The sequence below is a fragment of the Rattus rattus genome, chromosome 16 (genome assembly GCF_011064425.1).
Source record: "Rattus rattus isolate New Zealand chromosome 16, Rrattus_CSIRO_v1, whole genome shotgun sequence".
Taxonomy (NCBI): Eukaryota; Metazoa; Chordata; class Mammalia; order Rodentia; family Muridae; genus Rattus; species Rattus rattus.
In genome coordinates, this window is record NC_046169.1 from 32967208 (window position 1) to 32987239 (window position 20032).

The 20032-nt window shown below is 49.9% G+C and overlaps 1 protein-coding gene across 1 annotated transcript; it reads left to right on the plus strand.

Annotated features, from left to right (window-relative positions):
- Nucleotides 1-8535: 8535 nt before the first annotated feature.
- On the plus strand, nt 8536-19120 carry LOC116885297 (inactive 2'-5'-oligoadenylate synthase 1B). The gene is made up of 6 exons (XM_032886546.1): nt 8536-8753; nt 10440-10728; nt 12820-13004; nt 16304-16536; nt 17194-17347; nt 18554-19120. Exons 1-6 carry the CDS (start codon nt 8574-8576, stop codon nt 18650-18652), a joined length of 1140 nt encoding a protein of 379 aa, XP_032742437.1. The 5' UTR covers nt 8536-8573; the 3' UTR covers nt 18653-19120.
- Nucleotides 19121-20032: the final 912 nt, after the last annotated feature.

Consider the following 20032-nt stretch of genomic DNA (forward strand, 5'->3'; position numbering starts at 1 on the left):
ACTGCCGCCTGCAGGTGACCTCACTGCTGGGTAGGGCAAATACTGACAATGGCCTTTCTAGAGTCTGGCTACTGATGATGTGTCATGGCGTCCCCTTGTTTGTCTGAATAATAAATATGACTGATGTGCCTTTACTTGAAAGGGGGTACACACCATGGCAGAATGACTGAACTCAGGAGAGCAGAGTGTGTATCCTCTGCAGGAAGCAAGCACAAAGGAGTCCCCTTTAATCTCTATACAAGATCTAGAGAAAGGGTTTAGGACCACCAGCGCTTACAAAACCCAAGGATAGGGAATTGTAAACACGGTCCAGGGAGAGAGACTCCAGGCAGGGGTGAGGAAGAAACGGACCCTTTGGGAAGGGACAGAGAATGCCCAGGATTTGGAGACAAACACAGAAGAGTTCAAGTCAGGTGAGGATTTGTAACCGTGAAGTCCTGGCTTGGTGCTGCAGGTGGAAGCCATGGCCTGTTCTACAGGCTCAGAGAGGGACAATAATATTGATGGTCACACAGCATTAGGCCTCTCAGAGAATGGGCAGGGCTGTGGGTGTCACTGCTTGGTGGCAGTCTTTCTCTCAGTTCTACTCTTGGGTCTAGAGACATGACTGGCCACGGTGTCCCTCTCCACTGACCTGCCTCTCCCTCTCTTCTCTGCTCATCCCCAGGAGACTGCCAACTGGGGATTTCAGCCAAGGGTGAGCGCTCGAAACATTGGTATGAGTGTCTGAAGAACAAAGACAAGAAGATTGAACATTGGCACCAACTGCAGAACGAGAACCACGTGTCGAGCGACTAGGACCTGGTGCCCTGGTGTCGCTGTCTCTGCCCCAGCTGCTCTCCCCTCGCAGAGCCTCCCTTGCCAACCGTGAACTTTTGAAGTCTCCCCCACGTCAGGTCCTTCTACCAAAGACCTTCTTGCTGGCTTGCTCTGACCTTTAACATCTTCGTGTCCCCATGGTGACCCCTCAGGCTGTGAGGACCAGTGGCCAGTGGTGGGGGAAGGGGGCAGAAATTATACATGGAGGCTGCCTCTGTTCCTACAAAACACCCCAGAAAAAAAAATCAGATATGTCCCCAACTCTAGACATGCCTGGAACTAGACACAGTGAATAAATAGGAGGCCTGTACCTCCCTTTCCAGGAAGCTGCCCATCTGCTTCCTAGGAAAAGTAACCTCTCTCTCTCTGCACATCCCTTCTCCTTGCTCACCTTCTGTCAATACCTCCTCAGCCACCCTCCCACCCCACCCCCCTCCCTCCCGCCTCTCTTCTACTCCCACCTCCACATTAGGAATGCAAGGCAGAGCCTCACCCCTGTGCCCCTTGCCAGCCTGGCCAGCAACCTCACAAGCTGGATGAAGCTGGGCCCCACACCTCTGACATCGCCACATCTCCCGTTGGCATGGCTGGCTATCTCTGAGCCTGGGGCCCGCAGCCGGCACAGCCTGGGTGCATGGCAGCACTATAGACATCCTGCGGTCCAGGATCTCCCTTTCTCATCCATGGTCCCCACATGGGCACAGGTGGCACAGGGCTAGCTCCTGGACCCCATCTTCTATCCTTCCTCTATTCTTTGCAAAGAACAAAGGACCTTCCCCCCTACCCCACACCCCTGCAAACTCTTACTCAGAGCCACCTCTGTTCTTTCTCTCTCCCCACTCTCTTCCCTCTGGTTCCTGATGGTGATCAAATAACAATATTTAGAGCTTTAATCGGGTCAGAACTCTCTTGATCCACCACAAATCAAGAGGACTGTACCTCTGAGCCTGGAGTCAGGCCATCTTCCTCGCATGAGAGGCAAGTCTGGCTTTTCCCATCTTGATAGTCTTTCCCCATCAGCAACCCAAGCCCCACCATTCCCTATAGAGTCAGAAAGACCCAGACTATATAACCTCCATTCCCAAGTCGCATAGTCTTGCTTGTTCCTTCCAATGTCAGTTGGGATTCCCCGCCACACACTCTCAGGAACTCGTGCTGTTCCTGAGGGACTCTTGTGTTTCCCTGAAATGACTCTTCTAGAATCAGGTTCTGCCTGCCCCAAGGTGGCTGATCTTCCCACTTCCGTCCTCCCCCTTGCCCATGGCTCCCTGTTTAGTCCCCATAGATCCGATGCTCTGCCCACTTCCCTGTCATGGTCACCTTTAGGAGAAAGCATGCTGGCTGAGTCACCCAAGCCTGATGCTGGTTTTGGCTCTGGACTCGGAATGCAGCCTGCTCGCAGTGCCGGATGCCCTCCCTCACACACGCACCCACCCTTCTACATAGAACACAAGTCCAGGGTGCATGCACGATGCCCACTGCCTTTCTTTGCACTGATGTATCCAGAAATAAAGTAGGAATATCCAAGAATGCTGCTGGCCTGTTTCTCTTCCTTGCTGGTTTCTAGAAGTTTCTTTTGCCTTCCAAACAGGACTTGTAGAGGCTTGGGGACCACACAAGCAATTTATTGGGATGCAGTATAGTAACTGAACAGAGGCGCTGTCTGGCTGATTTCATCCTGAGCAGAGACAGATGTGCTAAAGAAACCCAGTAAACCCCTCATCTTCTGAGAAGCCATGTTGTGGGAGCCCACAAACAGGAGGCATGTGTTCATCTCCTCCTCCCCATCTTTGGAGACCTGTCAACGATGTGGGACCAACTGACGTGAGATCCTGGGACCTGAGGAGGCATCTCAGTCAGTAGAGAGCCTGGTAACATGAGGACCTGAGTTCAGACCCCCCAGAATCTATTGAAGACCCAGTTGTGGGCAAGCAAGATGGCTGTGAGTAACAGTTCTTGTCACACAAGCTCAGAGACGAGATTTCAGTCCTTGGCACACACATAAATATGCATAGAGTTCCCTGACCTCCACATGACTGTCACAACACAATGTTCCACCTATATCATGAACACACACAATAAAGCTGTGTGTGGAGGTATGGGACTATAATCCTAGTACCAGGAGGCAAAGGCAGGAGGAGGAAGAGAAGGAGGAGGAGGAGGAGGAAGAAGAGGAAGAAGAGGAAGAAGAGGAGGAGGAGGCCCGGTGCTCACTGACCAGAGGGTTGTACCCCAGCCGTGGGCTATAGCTTCACTGAGAGACCCTGCCTCAAAAAATAAGCAGAGTGCAATAAAGACATCATGGTTGACCTTTGACCACAACTTACACACATGTACACACTTATGAGCATGTACACACACACACACACACACACACACACACACACACACACACACACACACACAAAAGAACCCAGAAGACTTGAGTGGGGACCTGACCAGTTGAACATTTATCAAACAGATGAGGAAATAAAGACCCAAGGAGTCTAGGAATGGGGGGAGCTGGGTCTAGACTTCCAGCCCAGTGCTTACCACAGTCATGGCAACAAGGAATCGCACAGAGCATCCGACACCACACCTGGGTTTCAGAACCTCCCAGCTCAGAAGGAGCCTTCACTGACAGATCCATTTCCCACATCCTCAATAACCTGAAAGCCAGATAAATAAATCTAGAAAGCATTCCCCCCACCCAGCTCCTCTTCATAGGTTTCATATAGCCCAGGATTGCCTTGAACTGCATATGTAGCCTAGGCTAACTTTGAACTCCTGATCCCCCTGATCCCCCACCTCCACCCCTAGGAGGCTGGGATTGGTTGCAGGTGTGCAAGACCCTGCTTGGCTCCACTACAGGATCTCTAACCCCACTGAACCGAGTCCCTGGAAGACATGAGCAATTTGTTGGAAAGGCAAGCCCCTTCCTGCCAAGTTGGTCAGTTCCTCTCAAGGCCAAGTTATCCAGGATAATGTCTCTGGTTCCTGGGATCACCTGGGAACCCTGAGAGTTTCTTTCAAATTGCCTGTCCTCTCCTCGCCTTCCTAAAGACTTGCTACCCACCTGTGGGGAGTTGAAATTATTTCCCCTGTGCCTGCCAAGGCCCACCTCCACAGTGACAGAGGTCAGCTGCCTTCAGGTCAACCCATTTACTGACTGAAGTAAGCCACTTGCTATCAGGTGACTACGGGGTAAATGTGAGGCAAAGCAAGCCCTCTGAGGCACCCCCTTCCCAGTACTTGCAGCAGACATCACTAATCAATACAGCAGCCACCGAGAAGTCTGTCAAAGGCTTCAGAACCCTTCTGTGTACAGTGCTCCACGCAGCTACTGCCACACAGCCAAGGAGGCCCATCCTGAAAAAGGCTGACCCCTGATCCCGGCATAGGACATGCCTACCAGGTTGAGCATTTTCAAGAACACTGGAACTCCTGAACAGGCTACCTGTTCTTCTCTCTTGGGTATGAAAGAGACGGCATGGGGAGATGGGGTAGGAAACACTGTCTCCCCGCTGCCCCCAACACACACAGACTTGTGTCTTTCCCTCACTTTGGTCACTCCTCTGACATTAACATTTTGGAACACACCGGGGCATTGCAAAGACGCCCAACACATGGCATGGGCTTCAGAAACGTCGTCCCACATGCCTGCCCTATACTTGGGCTCTGGTGTACAGCGCCCATGGAAGATGGAGTTCCAGAGCTGGGGAGGCTACCTCCCCCAACAGAAGGCTGGGAGAAAGCAGGAGAGGCAGGCACAAGCCAGGAGGAAGGGGTGAGAATCTTGAGCTAGTGTCCAAGAACTGCCAATCTCCAGCAAGCCATGCTTACTTTACCCTGAGAGGAGGAGGAGGCAGAGCTGAGTCTGGGCCCAATCAGGGCAGGCAGAGCTGAGTCTGGGCCCAATCAGGACAGGCAGAGCTGAGTCTGGGCCCAATCAGGACAGGCAGAGCTGAGTCTGGGCCCAATCAGGGCAGGCAGAACTGAATGAGAAGGGGCTGGGCCACGGGGCTCCTGAGGGCTGCACTGTATCTCCAGCAGCATCTGGCCATGTGGCCAAGAGGGTGGTGACTCAGTCTTAAACTGTGATCTGGGCACTCCCGGAAACATTCAGGTTTGCCAGAGGCATTGACTTCACTGTACTCAGTGACATTTGTTAAGACTGGCAGGATGGCATGAAAAAGTATAGATGAGTGTGGCATAGGGACACACTATAATCCCAGCACTGAGGGCATGGAGGTAGGAGGATTGCTGTAAGTTGAAGGCTAGCCTAGCCTATGAGACTCTGAGCCTGTCTCCCGAACCAACGACAAAAAGTGTCATTGAAATAGCTCAGAGGGAGCAGGTGTTTGTCCCCAAGCCTGATGGCCTGAGTTTGGTTTCTGGTGCCCACGTGGTGGCAGGAGAGACAGCCGAGTCCTACGATTCGTCTTCTGACTTCACACGCTCACGCACATGAAATAAGTGGACTAGAATATCTTAGAGCAGAGTTAGCGTGGCCCTCACCCAGATCTGCGCAGGACCCTCAGCTGGCCTCTTGTCCTCCCATCCCCTGCACTTGTGGGAGGGACCTTCAGCATCCCAGGTCACTCAGGATCCCCCAGGCCTCCCAGTGAGGAAGAAAGTTGTACCTGTGGGCGGGAAGATGGCACGGAGGAGGTTAAGGCACCGGATGCTCTGGCAGAGGATCTTGGCTCAGTTCCCTGAAACTGTTTGGTGGCTCACAGAAACCAACAACAATTTGTGGTTGTTCATTTTTCAAGACAGAGACTCACCACTGAGCTCTCACTATCATGGAATTCACTCTGTAGACCAGGCTAGCCCAAAAAACTCCACAGAGGTGCAACTTCCTCTGGCTCCCCAGTGCTGAGATCAAAGACCTGTGTCACACCTGACTGACCAAAAGAAATTTAAAGAAGCTGACACTTAGTGTGGAGGGCTGACCTCTGACCTGGAATAACACCACCTTAGTCAGCAGAGCTTCCTGCTCCTGTTCCTTTAAGGACAAAGCCATTTTACTGTCCAGAATGTGATCTCAGCCATAGCCTTGGGCAGGGTCATTTTTTTCCCCATTTATTTCCTTGTCTGTTGTAGGTTTCTTTTCTCACGTTCTGGAGTGAATCCAGCTGTGGTCTAGCCCAGGATGGACCAGCCTCCAATATCTCCCCTCCTGCATCAGCCTCTGCCTGCTGGACTGTCAGGGCCACCCACAATGCTCCTGTTCTTTCTTGTTTTCCAGTATGTGAAGGGTTAATGACTGAGAAGCCCCAGGCAGTCTGAGTGACTCCCTGCAGGAGGACACAGGGTGCTGATCTCAGTGTGCAGTTAGAATCAGGGAGACCAACGGGGTGAGCACCCCACCAAAATTCACCAGCCTGGGAAAGCAGAAATAGGTCTGCAGACCCCAAAGGCCCCATTCCTACCCTATGTAACCTGCAGCTCCTTATTTGGGAGAATTTTCTCCACCAGCAATCCTTCCCTCATGGATCTGCATAAAGGACAATTCTGCTCCTGCAAAGGCCAGCCTCTTATTTCACATCTCAGAAAATCCTGGTTAATGTACATGTGTGCATTGCACATGTGTGAATGAGTACACACCTGTTGGTGTATTTGTGTGTGTGTATGTGCTTAGGCCGGCTCTCATGTGTATGTGTGTGTATGTACATGTGTATGCATGTGTGTGTGTGTGCGTGTGGTGTGTGTGTGTACATGTGTGTGCGTGTGTGTATGGGCATAGGCCGGCTCACATGTGTATGTGTGTGCATGTACATGTGTTTACATATGTGTGTGTGTGGTATGTATGTGCATATGCATGTGCATGTGTGTTTGGGAACTGCTATGTCAATGTGGGAATTGAACAGGGTGTCTCCAAAGGCATAGCCAGACATCTTAAACCCTGAGCCATTGAAAGACCCCCAGATTTTGGGGAGACTCTGCTCAATGCGGGTTGGGGTACCCCCCAGGGGAGACCGGTCTTGATGTAATCAGCAAGAACGAGGGCTGTATCCCACACAGGAATTGAGTCCAGCCTCTCTAGGCAGGGAGCTTATATGGGGGAAAACCAGGGGTTTCATGTGGATACACATAATTGGCTAATACAAAGGGTGCACCCTATTGGCACGGAGTTACAGCCATACGTAATCTAGCATCTCAGCAATGTGGGCAGGGCAACTCATCTCACTGCAGCAGGGGGATGACCCATCCTCAGGGAGTGAAGGAAGGGGAGGGGGTGGCTCCAGATGGCCAGTGTCCTTGGGAGCTGATAGTCGGGCCAGTGAGCCCTATCTCAAATTCTCTCAGGCATGTCTGGACTTTGTTCATGACTAACTTTTAGAAATTTTAACCCTTCACCATCTTTGCAGTCCTCTCCACTTGAGACACCGTCTGACCATGCAGTCCTGGCTGGCCTCAAAGTTGCTGTATACATCAGGCTGGCCTCCAATCCCAAAGATCCACCAGCCCCAGCCTCCTGAGTGCTGGGATTAAAGGTGTGCACCAGCAAACCTTGTGTTGCTTTTAGTGTTTTGCTAACCTATGTGTGTATTCCTCAGCATACATCTGTGTACCGTATGCAGTGTCTCCAGTGCTCTTAGGGACGACTCTCCAGCCTCATGGTGTTGGTTTTCTAAGGAACAAATGCTTCACCCTCTTAACGGTCTTTATGTGTATACTTACAGAAGCACATACACAATAAACCTATAGTCTTGTTGAATGATGACAGTTTAGCATAGCACGGTCTGTCTCAGCTGTCTGAGCCCTGGTGGTGACATTTTGCCTTAGGTATAAGTAAACCCATATTGTAGAATACACTCTTAAGCCAGTTAGAAGAAGGACGCATAGCTAGGCACAGTGGCCACTGTGTAACAACACCAGCACTGAGGGGACCAGCCTGGAGGAATCGTGAGTTCAAGTCCAGCCTTGGCCTCTAAGTAAGACCACAACAACAACGAAGTGAAAACTCTAAAGAAGAGATGAGGAGACAGAGGCAGGGGGTTGGACAGCGTCAAACTGTTTTCATGCAGCCTTGGGTAGTGGCCTCATGAGTGTGTATCCGGGACATTAGCCACCCAAATGCTGACTGTCAACCTTGCCTGGCCTTGACAGATAGCTCACTGTAATATCCAATGCTGACCTGTCCTGTCGCAGGCCGGTGGTACAGCCTTTACTTTTTCTTTGCCCTTTGGAATGCCCTGGGCTATACCCTACGCCCACTGCCGCCCGCCACCCAGCACCACAGGGGAAAAGGTAGGATGTGAGTAGTAGAGGAGGCTTCTGGGAAGTCTGAGCATTCTGTTAGAATTTTCTGTTATCCTAGAACTTCAAGTCCAGAGATAAAGGAAAAACAAAGACCGGTTCAGGTCCTGTTCTTAAAAGAAAAAAGCATGCATGCTGTCCGCTTAAAACGTTTGCAGGAGCTGAAGCCGAGTTCAGGAGCCACGAACCTCCTTTTGAAGTTTCTGCCTCGGTTACCCCTCTTTTCCTGCGTGTACAGATTACTCTTATACATGCTTTGTAACAGCTTTTCCCAGAAAAATCCCCCAGAAAGCCTGATCAAGTCTCTTAGGTTTTCTTCCCTTGGAAGGTTGCTAAGAAAGCTAAGGCTTGGGGGTTGCCAGAAGCCCTGCCTCCATTGGCTGCTCGGGCCTGGATGATTTGCATAGCCCCGCCCTTCCCGGGAAATGGAAACTGAAAACCCTTTTTATAGTTCCGCCGGGCTGGGAGACACAGGCCTGCACGTTGCAGAGGCGAAAGCTCCGGGGGTCATGGAGCAGGAACTCAGGAGCATCCCGGCCTCGAAGCTCGATCAGTTTATAGAGGTTCATCTTCCGGACATCAGCTTCCGTGATGAACTCAGAGAAGTCATCGATGTCCTGTGTATCCTCCTGAAGAATAGATGCTGCAGGGACTCTTCCCACCCAGTGAGGACCTCCAAAGTGGGAAAGGTGAGCCCTTCTCAGCCTGAGCTGACTGAGATGGGGTGGGAGAGGACTCTCAGAAGGGAGGCTGCAGCCCTGATCCCTCCTCCTCAACTCCGATCACAGAGGGCTGTGGGTTCTTTCCCCAGGCCCCACATCTGTATTGGAGAAGGAGCCTTAGCTACTCTGTTTGTTCCCCACTCCCAAGCCACATCCATTTCTAGACTAAGTCAAATGTGACACAGAGGACAGAACAGACCCTGCCTGCTGTGTGACTAGATTGATGGACCTTTTCTGGGCTCAGCTCCCGGTCTGTCAAATTGCATTTCATGAGGATGATACCTAACTCTCAGGTTCTGTGAAGGATGCAGTAATGAAATGGTTTTTTTTTTTTTTTTTTTGTTGTTGTCCTTTCTTTCTTTTCTTCCCTTTTGTTTTTGTTGGTTTTATTTTTTTATCTTTTTTAGTTGTGAGTGGGGGCTCTGTATGCGTTAATGCAGGTTCCCGCAGGACTAAAAGAGTGGGTGTCAGATCCCCGAGAGCTGCAGTTACATAGCTGGTTGTCAGCTGGCCTACTTGGGTGCTGGGAACTAAACTGAGGTCATCTGCAAGAACAGCAGGCACCTTGTGTCGGCGCCTGTACCGCCATCGGGCGTAGGTCTGCGGGATTGAAATAAACCAAGTACACGGGTCACCCTTTTTTCAGCGAGTGCCACCAAGGCTTTACTGAGCTCTCCTTATATACCAGAGGCAAAAGCCGTGGAAAACAACAAGGCAGGTGAAAATCCCCAACCAGGAAAACAGGAAAAGTCTGTGAGGTGAAAGTTCTGGCCCAATCAGGGGTACAAACAACTTCTTAACAACAACAACCAGGAAGGCTCAGTGGGGAGGGAGGGTGCCATGGAAAATCCCAGCCCCAAATCAGGGGCTAAGAGCAGCTCCCAAGGATGTAAACAATTTCTTGCTATAGCAGGCTAAAAGGCTCAGTGAGGGGGGAGGGAAACACCAAGGTAGGGCCCAACAACCTTTGACAACTGATCCACCTCTCTGTCCACAAATGTGACAATTTGTAATGCCCTCTCTCAAATGTGGCTGGTGCTCACATGTGTTAGTGACAGTTCTCAGCATTTTATTTATGGAGGCTCTTCTCAGTACAAACTCCTCTTTTTTAAAATGTTTGACTTCTAGATGTTGACCAGTTTTCTTACTTTTCATCTGCTCTATGAGTTTGTATGATATTCCATATGACACTGTGCTACAGTGTCCCCCGTTACTCTTTCTTACTCTTTTCCTTTAGATCCTTACCCTCTCCCACTCCCACACACACTCCCCCTTCTCTCTTTTTCTTTCTTTCTCTCTCTGTCTCTCTCTGTCTCTCTCTTCTCTCTCACACACACACACACACACACACACACACACACTGGAACACACAGATAGAGACTCCTCAGATAAACATGGATGTTTGTCTTTCTAAGTCTGGTTTATCTTCTGTACCAGGAGAAGATCCAGAACCCTATATTTTCCTACATAGATCCTGATGTCCCTCTTAAGGGCTGACTAGTATTCCACTACACATGTGGCATCTTGCTTTATCCGTCCATCCTTCCATCCATCCATCCATCCCCCTCAGGGATGGACTCCTACTCTTTTCAGCATCTGGATTGCCCAGCATGGCTGCCCCTGTCCCTTGTCACTCTCATCCTTGTCTTTCAGGGCGGCTTCTCACGCAAAGGCACCACGCTCAAGGGCTGGTCAGATGCTGACCTGGTGGTGTTCCTTGACAGTTTCACTTGCTTTGGGGATCAGTTAAACAGACGCGGAGAGTTCACCAAGGAAATTAAGAAACTACTGTTTGAGGTTCAGCGTGAGAGACATATTGGAGTGAAGATCGAGGTCCACAGTTCATGGAGTCCCAACCATCGGGCTCTGAGCTTCAAGCTGAGTGCCTCTGACCAGCAGAAGGAGGTGAAGTTTGATGTGCTTCCAGCCTATGATTTACTGGGTAAGCCAGCCTGCCCGAGAGCCTCAGCTCAGTCTTTTGCATGCCTCCATCCTCCCTCCCTCCTAGTTCCACCTGTGTGTGTGTGTGTGTGTGCATGTGTGTGCATGTGTGTTGCATAGGTATTCACTTGTGTGTGGGGGTGCACACACGTTTGTATATGTGTCTGTATGTGTGTTGCATAGGTGTTTACTTGTGTGTGCACATGTGTGTATATGTGTGTGCACATGCATGTTTCATAGGTGTTTACTTGTGTGTGCACATGTGTGTATATGTGTGTGTGCATGTGTGTTGCATAGGTGTTTACTTGTGTGTGCACATGTGTGTATATGTGTGTGCACATGCATGTTGCATAGGTGTTTACTTGTGTGTGCACATGTGTGTATATGTGTGTATGTGTACACATGTGTATATGTGTGTATGTGTGTGCACATGTGTGTTTCATAGGTGTTCACTTGTGTGTGGGTCTGATCCTGAACCATGGCTAACACAGCTCAGGAGTCATCCATCTTTTTTGAGACCTTGTCTCTCTCTGGTTCAGAATGCACAGGTGAGCCTGACTGGCTGGGCAGAGCCCAGGGACCCTCGAGTGTCCCCCTTCTCAGTGCTGGCATTACATTCCTACCCCACCAACACTGGCCTTTTCCCTGAGCCCTGGGATTCCAACGTGGGTCCTCATGCGTGCAAGCCAAGCACATTACTGCCTGAGCCATCTCCCCAGCCCACACCTTCCATCCCTGAACTGAAGATGCTTAGCATCTGAGAAGTTCACCCCAAGACAGCATCTCTCCAAAGCTGCACTGAGAGGATTTTAGAAATTTGATAGCGGGGAGAGAGGATCCATCCCAGAAGGACATTAGGTGGTGAGCTGGCTCAGTGAGGGGAGGAAGTCACACTAGCTGCTCCCTTAGCATACCAGTCCCATTCATGGCTGGCTGTGGGTTTTGTCTTTGTAAACATGAGACAGTAGTGACCTAAAATTACTAACTTCTCCCAAAGTCTGCTCTCAAAGAATATGGGACCTCATTGCCGTGCAGAGACCTGGGGTGTCTGCAGGAGGGTTTGTGCAGAACTTCTCAGTGGAGCTCTGTGCCCCCTCAGGAAAACTGCAAATGCAGCCACCATTGTCCCAACCACCAACGAGCACACACATGTTATATCATTACACATTAAAAGATCTTACCTTGTCTTTTGACAAAAAAAACAAAACAAAACAAAACAAACCAACCTCTCAATTATTCAATTTTACCACTGAAGACTTGCAAGCCAGATGCCTTGGTGAAAGCCTGCTAGCTCAGGGAGGCAGAGGAAGCACCCAGCTGACCTTCCTCCTCAGCCAGTGTTCCTGAATGCATCCCCTCTCTCATGCCATCTCAAAACACCTCTTTCAAACTGAATGCCCCTCCCTTCTACTTCCTGTGGGTCTGTCTATCTCTCCTCCTAACTCCCTCTTATTCTCTATGGTTTTTTTTGTTTTAATAATCCCATGTTCGCTTTCAGTCAACTGGTTGCTTGCTCTGCCCCTTGACCTATGGTTGACTTTATTTAATCCTGTTCACAACATTCAAGCAGAAAGCTCCTGGATTATAGGTGTGAGCTAAGGCTGAGACACGCTACAACTAAAACCAGGTTTTTTTTTTCCAGTAACCAACTCAATCTCCAATAATAATCTCCCTCAATAATCTTTCACCAGTCTTGACACAGTGCGTGTCTCCAAAATTACAAATCGCCCAACTCGAGGAACACCTCTGAGGACACAGTGGGTTCTTGGGGGAGCTTAGAGAATGCTTGAGGCTTTTCATCTGGTGACCGTGTAGCTCCCTCACATGTGACCACAGTGTGCTGGTTCCTGTCTCCAGGCCTGCAAGAGAGGCCCTCAGTAGAACAAATTAGGAGCAGGGACTTTGTAGTGTACCGCATGGGTGCTGTCCTGAGGAGTGGTGGGGCAGATGGGTATATGTGGACAGATGCCCGCTGCAGGAACACTCTGCCCTGTTGGTTGAACCCCTTAGCAACTGTCCTTGTCCCCTCGGCGAGGCTGAAGGACCTCAGAAAGGGGCTGAGGTATTCATCTGAATAAAATCTCCTTTTCAGGTCATGTTTGTATCCCCAGGAAGCCCAACCCACAATTCTATGCCAATCTCATCAGTGAGCTCACCTCTCTGGAGAAGGAGGGCGAGTTCTCTACCTGCTTCACGGAGCTCCAGCTATACTTCCTGAATTGGCGCCCAACCAAGCTGAAGAGTCTCATCCGCCTGGTCAAGCACTGGTACCAACTGGTAAGGCATCTGGCCCGGCCACTGTGGGCTTCATCTGAACAGAGTGTAGACAGAGGCCAGAGAAAATGTATATGCTAGTTTGCTTTCTGTTGAGGTCATGGCTTTACGAGGGAGGGAAAGATATGATTTGTTTACACATCTAAGGCACAATGCATCATGGGGGAAAGTCAAAGGAATAACTAAAGCAGAGACCATGGAGGAATTCTTATTACTGTTTGCTGTCCAGGGCTCACTCAGTGTGCATTTCTATACAGCCCAAGGCCACATTCCATTCATGGAATCACCACAGTGGTCTGGTCCCACCCTCATCAATCAGTAATCAGTAACATGCCACCCACAAACTGCCCAAAGCTAGTCAGAGGGAGGCATTTTCTTGATTAAGATTGACTCCTACCAGATGAGGCTTGCTGGTGCTTAGTTGACAAAAATTAACCAGCATGATTGACCTCTTTTCAACATGGCACACAAACAAGTCACAATTGAACCATAACCTTTCCTTTCTTGCTTATCCCTAAGAGCACATGTCATATGACATCATAAACCACACATAGGTTTAAAAGTTCCAGAGTTAAAAACCAAACCAAACCAAAAAAACAAAAACAAAATAATTCCAACACAAACACAGATTAGACTCTCAACTGTGGACTCATATACAATTAAAACACAAGTTAAATACTTCTTATCCAGATGGGAAGAACTAGGCTTGTCCCAATCAGATCAAAACACAACCAAATCCCAGCAGGGCAAAGGGCTCGGTATCTGACATTTGGGCAAGTCCAGTGTCTCTGGGTCTCCACTGCCACTGAGGCTGCACTTTCACCAAAGGCTTCTCCTGGCCTCTCTCAGTGCCAGGGCTCAGCTGCTCTCCAAGGCCCCTTTAGTTCTGCAGTTTTCATGGGACTAATACATTACCTCCAGGGAGACCTCTACACCTCTATACCTCTAGGTAAGACTGCCTTCTAGAGATGCAGTCTTGGGACCCCTGAACAACCGCTGTTAGGATGCATGATTTGCTGAAGAACGGTGTCCTGCACTCAAATAGTAGGCAAAAAGAGCATTTTATTCTGATTCTGCAGGAGTCTAGCATACTGGGGTCTACCGTTTACAGAGATGGAGATGCTCAGGTGAGATCACAGGGCCAATTTAAAATTGGAATTCCAATTAGTGGAATTCTAGGGAAGGGTAGGTGACTTTCTTAATAAGTTGGCTCTGTCTCTAGAAACATTCCAGAACCTTTTTTGGGGCGGGGCGGGGCTAGAAACTGTTGCTGGGGGAGTCTGGAAATTGTTGCTGACTCTGCCCTTACCTCAGGGCAGGTGGCAGGGCAGCTTCTGATGGTGAGGGCAGTTTCTGATTGGAGGTGCTAGGACTGGTGTTTTGTTTTGTTTTGTTTTTTTTCCAATAACTGACCTGCCTGGACCTGTCCAGTTGTGAGAAACAGCAGTTCATGCCTAGTCTCCTGATATGCTAGTTTGAAGCTCATCATGGTCAGTTCTCTCACACCTACTCTTTGCTGACCATGAGGAAACTCTTTCCAAAAGACTTGGCCCCATGGTGCAGGTTTCTTCTCAATCAGAGCTGGTTCTCTGCCCCAGCTGATGAGAAACCACTGATTCTTAATCCAAACACAGCACACAGACAGCCCAAATGAGTCTTCGCTTTTCTCTGAGACTTCACACTCCAGCCTCTGCCCCCTGCCTGCCTCTCAGCCCTCCTGTCTTCCATGTTCCCACAAACGGCCCCTTAGGCTCTCAGCTCTCCACAGCTTTTCTACCCATAGTTCCAAGGTCCTTCCTCAATCCTCCCAAAGAACAACATGGCGGGTCAGTCACAGCAGCAGTGCCCCCTCCCTAGGACTAGTTTCTGTCCTAGTCTGTGCTCACTGCTGTGGTAAAGATGATGCTGGAAGGTAAACTGGGGAGGAAAGGGATTGTCTGGTTCACATTCCTGCACCATACCCCATCACTGAGGGAAGCAGAGGCAGGAACTGAAGCACAGGCCATGGAGGAGCACTGGTAGCTGCCTGATGCCCTTGGGAGATCAGTCTGTGCTTTAAAAACACCTCAGGGCCACCTGCCCAGGACAGACAGTGCCCACAATGGGCTGGGCCCTCCCACACTGATTAAGAAAACCCCCCATAAGCTTCACTCCAGGGCAGGCTGATGGAGACATTTTCTCAGTTGTGGGTCATCTTCTCCAGATGGGACTGTCTATGTCACTTTGGCAAAAAGAATGAAAATTGACAAAAGCAGTGAGGAAAAAAACAGTGTAAAAGAAAAAGTGGGTGGAAGGGAATCAGAGGGGATGAGAGACAAGCAGGGGAGAGTGGAGATGGGGGGAGGCGATGCTGTAGGAGGGACAAGGAGCGGGGAGGAGGATCTGAGAAGAGGGAGGACTCTCCATGGTTGTTCTAGGTGATTTCTTCTAGTCCACTTTCCAATCAGCTAACTCTCTCTTCAGCTGCGTCTAATTCACTCTTCCATGGCTGCTGCTTCATTTGTGTCTTTGGATTGTCCTTCCATCCCTGGCAAACCCTTCATGTCACTTTTTATACTTTGATTTTCATGACTTGTCATGCTATGTCTTTAAATGTGTGATTTCTAGTTATATTCTGAGTGTGTGTGTGTGTGTGTGTGTGTGTGTGTGTTTATACCCATTCATAGAAGCACACGTTGTGTATGTCTGTGCATGTGTGACCATTAGTGTTTGAGGGCAGATCCTCAGTAATGCCTCCTCACCTTATATAATCAGTCAGGCTCTCACACATGACACTCAGTGTGCTGAATCAGCGGTTCTGGACAGTCAGTCTCACAGCCCGGGGGAGCCCCATCTCTAACCCCTTGAACTGGGATTATGAGTCGGCTTCCTCAAGAGCCTCACATTCATGTAGATGCTGGGGATCTGACTTCTAGTTCTCACTTTTGCACAGAGAGGGAGGGAGGCACTTTACCCCCGAGCCATCTCCCTACCCCCTTCCCAGTTACTTCAGAGACCATGAGAAAACTTCCAGAGAGAGCACTCCTTTTGTCCCGCCCCCACCCTCACTCCTAGCTGTCACTCATGGTGTCTTGATTCCTCCTGTGCCTGCTAGTGAATGCTGTCTTTGTGGAGCACACAGGGTCCATCTCAACCACTCAGCTCTTGGCTATACCACAGGAGGGGCCATAGACTGAATGTAAATGACTGGGCGAGGCTGTGTGTAAGGACACCATCAGGTGGCAGCTGAATTGAGCCTGAGAGAAGTGGCCCCCACGCAACAGCTGAGAGCCCCGTTTTTCTCATTGCCTTTCTCTTCTCAGTGTAGGGAGAAGCTGGGGGATCCACTGCCCCCACAGTACGCCCTGGAGCTGCTCACAGTCTATGCCTGGGAGCGTGGGGGTAGATTAACTAAGTTCAACACAGCCCAGGGCTTCCGGACAGTCTTGGAACTGATCACCAAGTACAAGCAACTTCGAATCTACTGGACTGTGTGTTACGACTTTCAACACCCAGAGGTCTCCAAATACCTGCACAGACAGCTCCAAAAACCCAGGTAGTCTGTCCCCACATGGCACTGCTCCCCATCAGTACCAGGCTGTTCTTGTGTGAAAGGGGGAAGTGGGAGCTCTGTGTCTATGGAGTAACTCCTGTATTGGGGACTGTCCCGCTGCCAACTGATTGACATGAGGCCATACAGCTCTGGGAGGAGGGGACAGATGCTCTCTTGTCTGCAGATGAGCCTAGACCCAAACAGCAAAGGAAGGGGAGAACACGGAAAGGGAACTGGGATTTTCTCATAGTAACAGCATCATAAGGGCTGTGAGGCTTCTGTGGAAGAGCAGCAGTGGACCAAATTACCTGCAAATCATAGAATGCTGTGTGACCCTGGGTAGTGACCCGTACTGATCCTGTGTTTGTTCAACTTTCACACCTGTGAGACTGGCTGGTCTAACTCTCCCCATCTCACACACAGATCAGAGAGGCTGAGAGTCCTGCCCCAGGACACACAGCTACTAATGTTAGAGGATTTGAACCCAGGCCCATCCAGGTCATGCCCAAGGATCCCTCCAGGTTTGCTGCATGCTGTGGAGCAGGGACAAAAGACAACCTTTAAATAGGAGTTCTCTGCTGGGTCCTCCCCTGCCCCTGTGCAGTGGTACCTGGGTCACTGGAGAGCTGCTCAGTTCCTTCCCTTATTGTCGCTCTGCAGGCCTGTGATCCTGGACCCGGCTGACCCAACAGGAAACATTGCTGGTTCGAACCCAAAGGGCTGGAGGCGACTAGCAGGAGAGGCTGCTACCTGGCTGCGGTACCCATGCTTTAAGTACAAGGACGGTTTTCCAGTGTGCTCCTGGGATGTGCCGGTGAGATCATGTCACCATCCTATCCTTTCCACACACCCTCGTTTTCTTCATCTGCGTGGAGAATATTCTCACAAAGACGTGGTCTCCACACTCTTATGGAGGCCAGCAGCTCTCCTCATTTTTCAGCCATTTAAGTGCCATTCATAGATTCCATGGGCTCACAAGATGGTTCAGTGGGTAAAGGCACTTGCTGCCAACACAGATGACCTGGGTTTGATCCCAGGAACACCTGTGGGAGAAGGGGAGAACCAAATCCCCAAAGTTATCCTATGACCTTCATCTCTGCTGTTAGGCACATGTACATGGGTTCTCTCTCTCTCTCTCTCTCTCTCTCTCTCTCTCTCTCTCTCTCTCTCGCTCTCTCTCTCGCTCTCGCTCTCGCTCTCGCTCTCTCGCTCTCTCTCTCTCAACACCCAACCACCCCTACACATAGGTTGCCGACACAGACACAGACACAGACACACACACACACACAGACACAAACAGGTCATCCCCATACACACACAGAGACACACATGCAGACATACATACACACAGACACATACACACAATCACCCACACATACACATGCACACGTACATAGACTTGGAGTCACTGGTTCAGGGACACTCAGATAGACTGTAGTGGGGCTGGGGATCCGTGGATTCTGAAGCCACTGTCGTGTCTATATAGTAGCCTGTCTTCCCTGTGTCATTGTCTCATGGCCAATGGGACTCAGTGGGGCTGTGTCACAGCCACAGAGGCACAACAGGACCTGCATTTGGACCTGTCCCCTCCTGGGGCAGGATCTGCTTGACGCTAGGGAACCAGTGATGCCTTGTGCGCCCTCCAGATGGCATTTGGCATGGCTGCCAGGATGTTGGAGCCATAACTCGGGTCAGGAAGGAAGTTTGATGGGATAGGGGAGTGGTGATTGAGGAGGAGAGAGGCAGGTCAGGCTGCAGTGGCCTTTAGGACTGTCCCTCTGGCTATGCCCACTCTCTTATTGGATGGATCTGTCACTGACTGAGAGGCATCAGGTGGGAGGCATGGCTTCCAGGGAAGAGCTCTGTGTATCCTCAAGGGCCTGCAGCCTACTGTGCACCTTCTCAGCAGCCTGACCAAGGGGCCTGGGTGGCTTTCCAGAGCACTCACCTTCAGGCCCCATTTGTGTCCCCTTCCCAGTGAGAACGTAGGCTCCTTACATGTTTGTGTTGTCTCTTACAGACAGAGGTTGATATACCAAGCCAGAATTACTTTTTTCATATTATCTGCCTAATTTTTTGGTTACTGCTTCAATTGATTTTTGGGAAGCATTCTGTATAGCCCAAAGTGGCTTGGATATCGCCATCCTCCTGCCTCAGTGCTGGCATGACTGCAGAGTCGGCCTGATGTGCCCTGGATTCCCTCCATCCTCAAGTGGACAAGAACTGTGCATCTGTCGTCCTGTGAACCCAGCAGAACCTGCCCAGGAGGTTCCAGAGTCAGTCATGGCTTTCTGTGCTGCAGGCCCTTGACCCAGAGAGGGAAGGAAGGTTCCCAAGACCCCAGTGAGGGAGGGTCCAACCTGTGATCAGATTCCAGGCTTCTGACTCCTGCTCTCAACCTCTGCATGGACAGCCTTCCTTACAACCTGCTTCATCTGCCTTGTCCCCTAACAGTGTTCTCTGGGAGACAAGAAATTCAAAAGGGGGGTGTGATGGTTTGTATGTGTTTGGCCCAGGGAGTGGCACTGTTGGGAGGTGTGGCCCTGTTGGAGTGGGTGTGGCCTTGTTGGAGGAGGTGTGGCCTTTTTGGAATAGACATGTCACTGTGGGTGTGGGCTTTAAGATCCTCACACTAGCTGTCTGGAAGTCAGTATTCTGCTGGCAACCTTCAGATGAAGATGTAGACCTCTCAGCTCCTCCTGCACCATGACTGCCTGGATGCTGCTATGCTCCCACCTTGATGATAGTGGACTGAACCTCTGAACCTGTGTAAGCCAGCCCCAATTACATGTTGTTTTTATACGAGTTGCCTTGGTTGTAAAATCTGTTCACAGCATAAAACCCTAACTAAGACAGAGGGCAACTGCCCAATAGAAAGGTACCCTGAAGCGTGACAGTCGCCTCCTTAGGGAAATTAATCTGTGGGCCATGGGGATTGTGTTATGGAACCAGAAATGGAAAAATGACCAGCTAAATGACAGTCTGACCAAGACTTGTATGACTACGAATATCTCGTCCTTAGAACCAGTTTTACTTTTTCATTTAAACACTCACATTCTTTGTCTCCAAGAAAGATCCAGGACCATTAACCACCTCTATTTATTGTCAATTTTAGCTTTATTATGAACAAAATGAAGTTGAACCAAGTTATCAATTGAGTTTACACAAACATTTGCTAAGAACTGTCAATTTGGTACCGATGAGATGATGTAAAAAAACCAAAATGCCAAGCCATAATCGCCTAACAGCCCACACACACATAAAATCATATGTTAAGATATATTTAATAAACACAGATTTTGAGCATTACTGTTTGCTCAGATTATGTTTTTGATAATCCCCACTGGGAAGGAGGCTCTTGAAAGAAAACGTATTGGTAAGTGGGTCAGAAACAGAAGCATACACGTGTAGAACGAAGGGGTGTGGTGGGGCATTTATCTCCGAAGGAAAGGGACTTGGAGACAGCAGGCAGGGACAGCAGCACTGAGACTCACAGAGC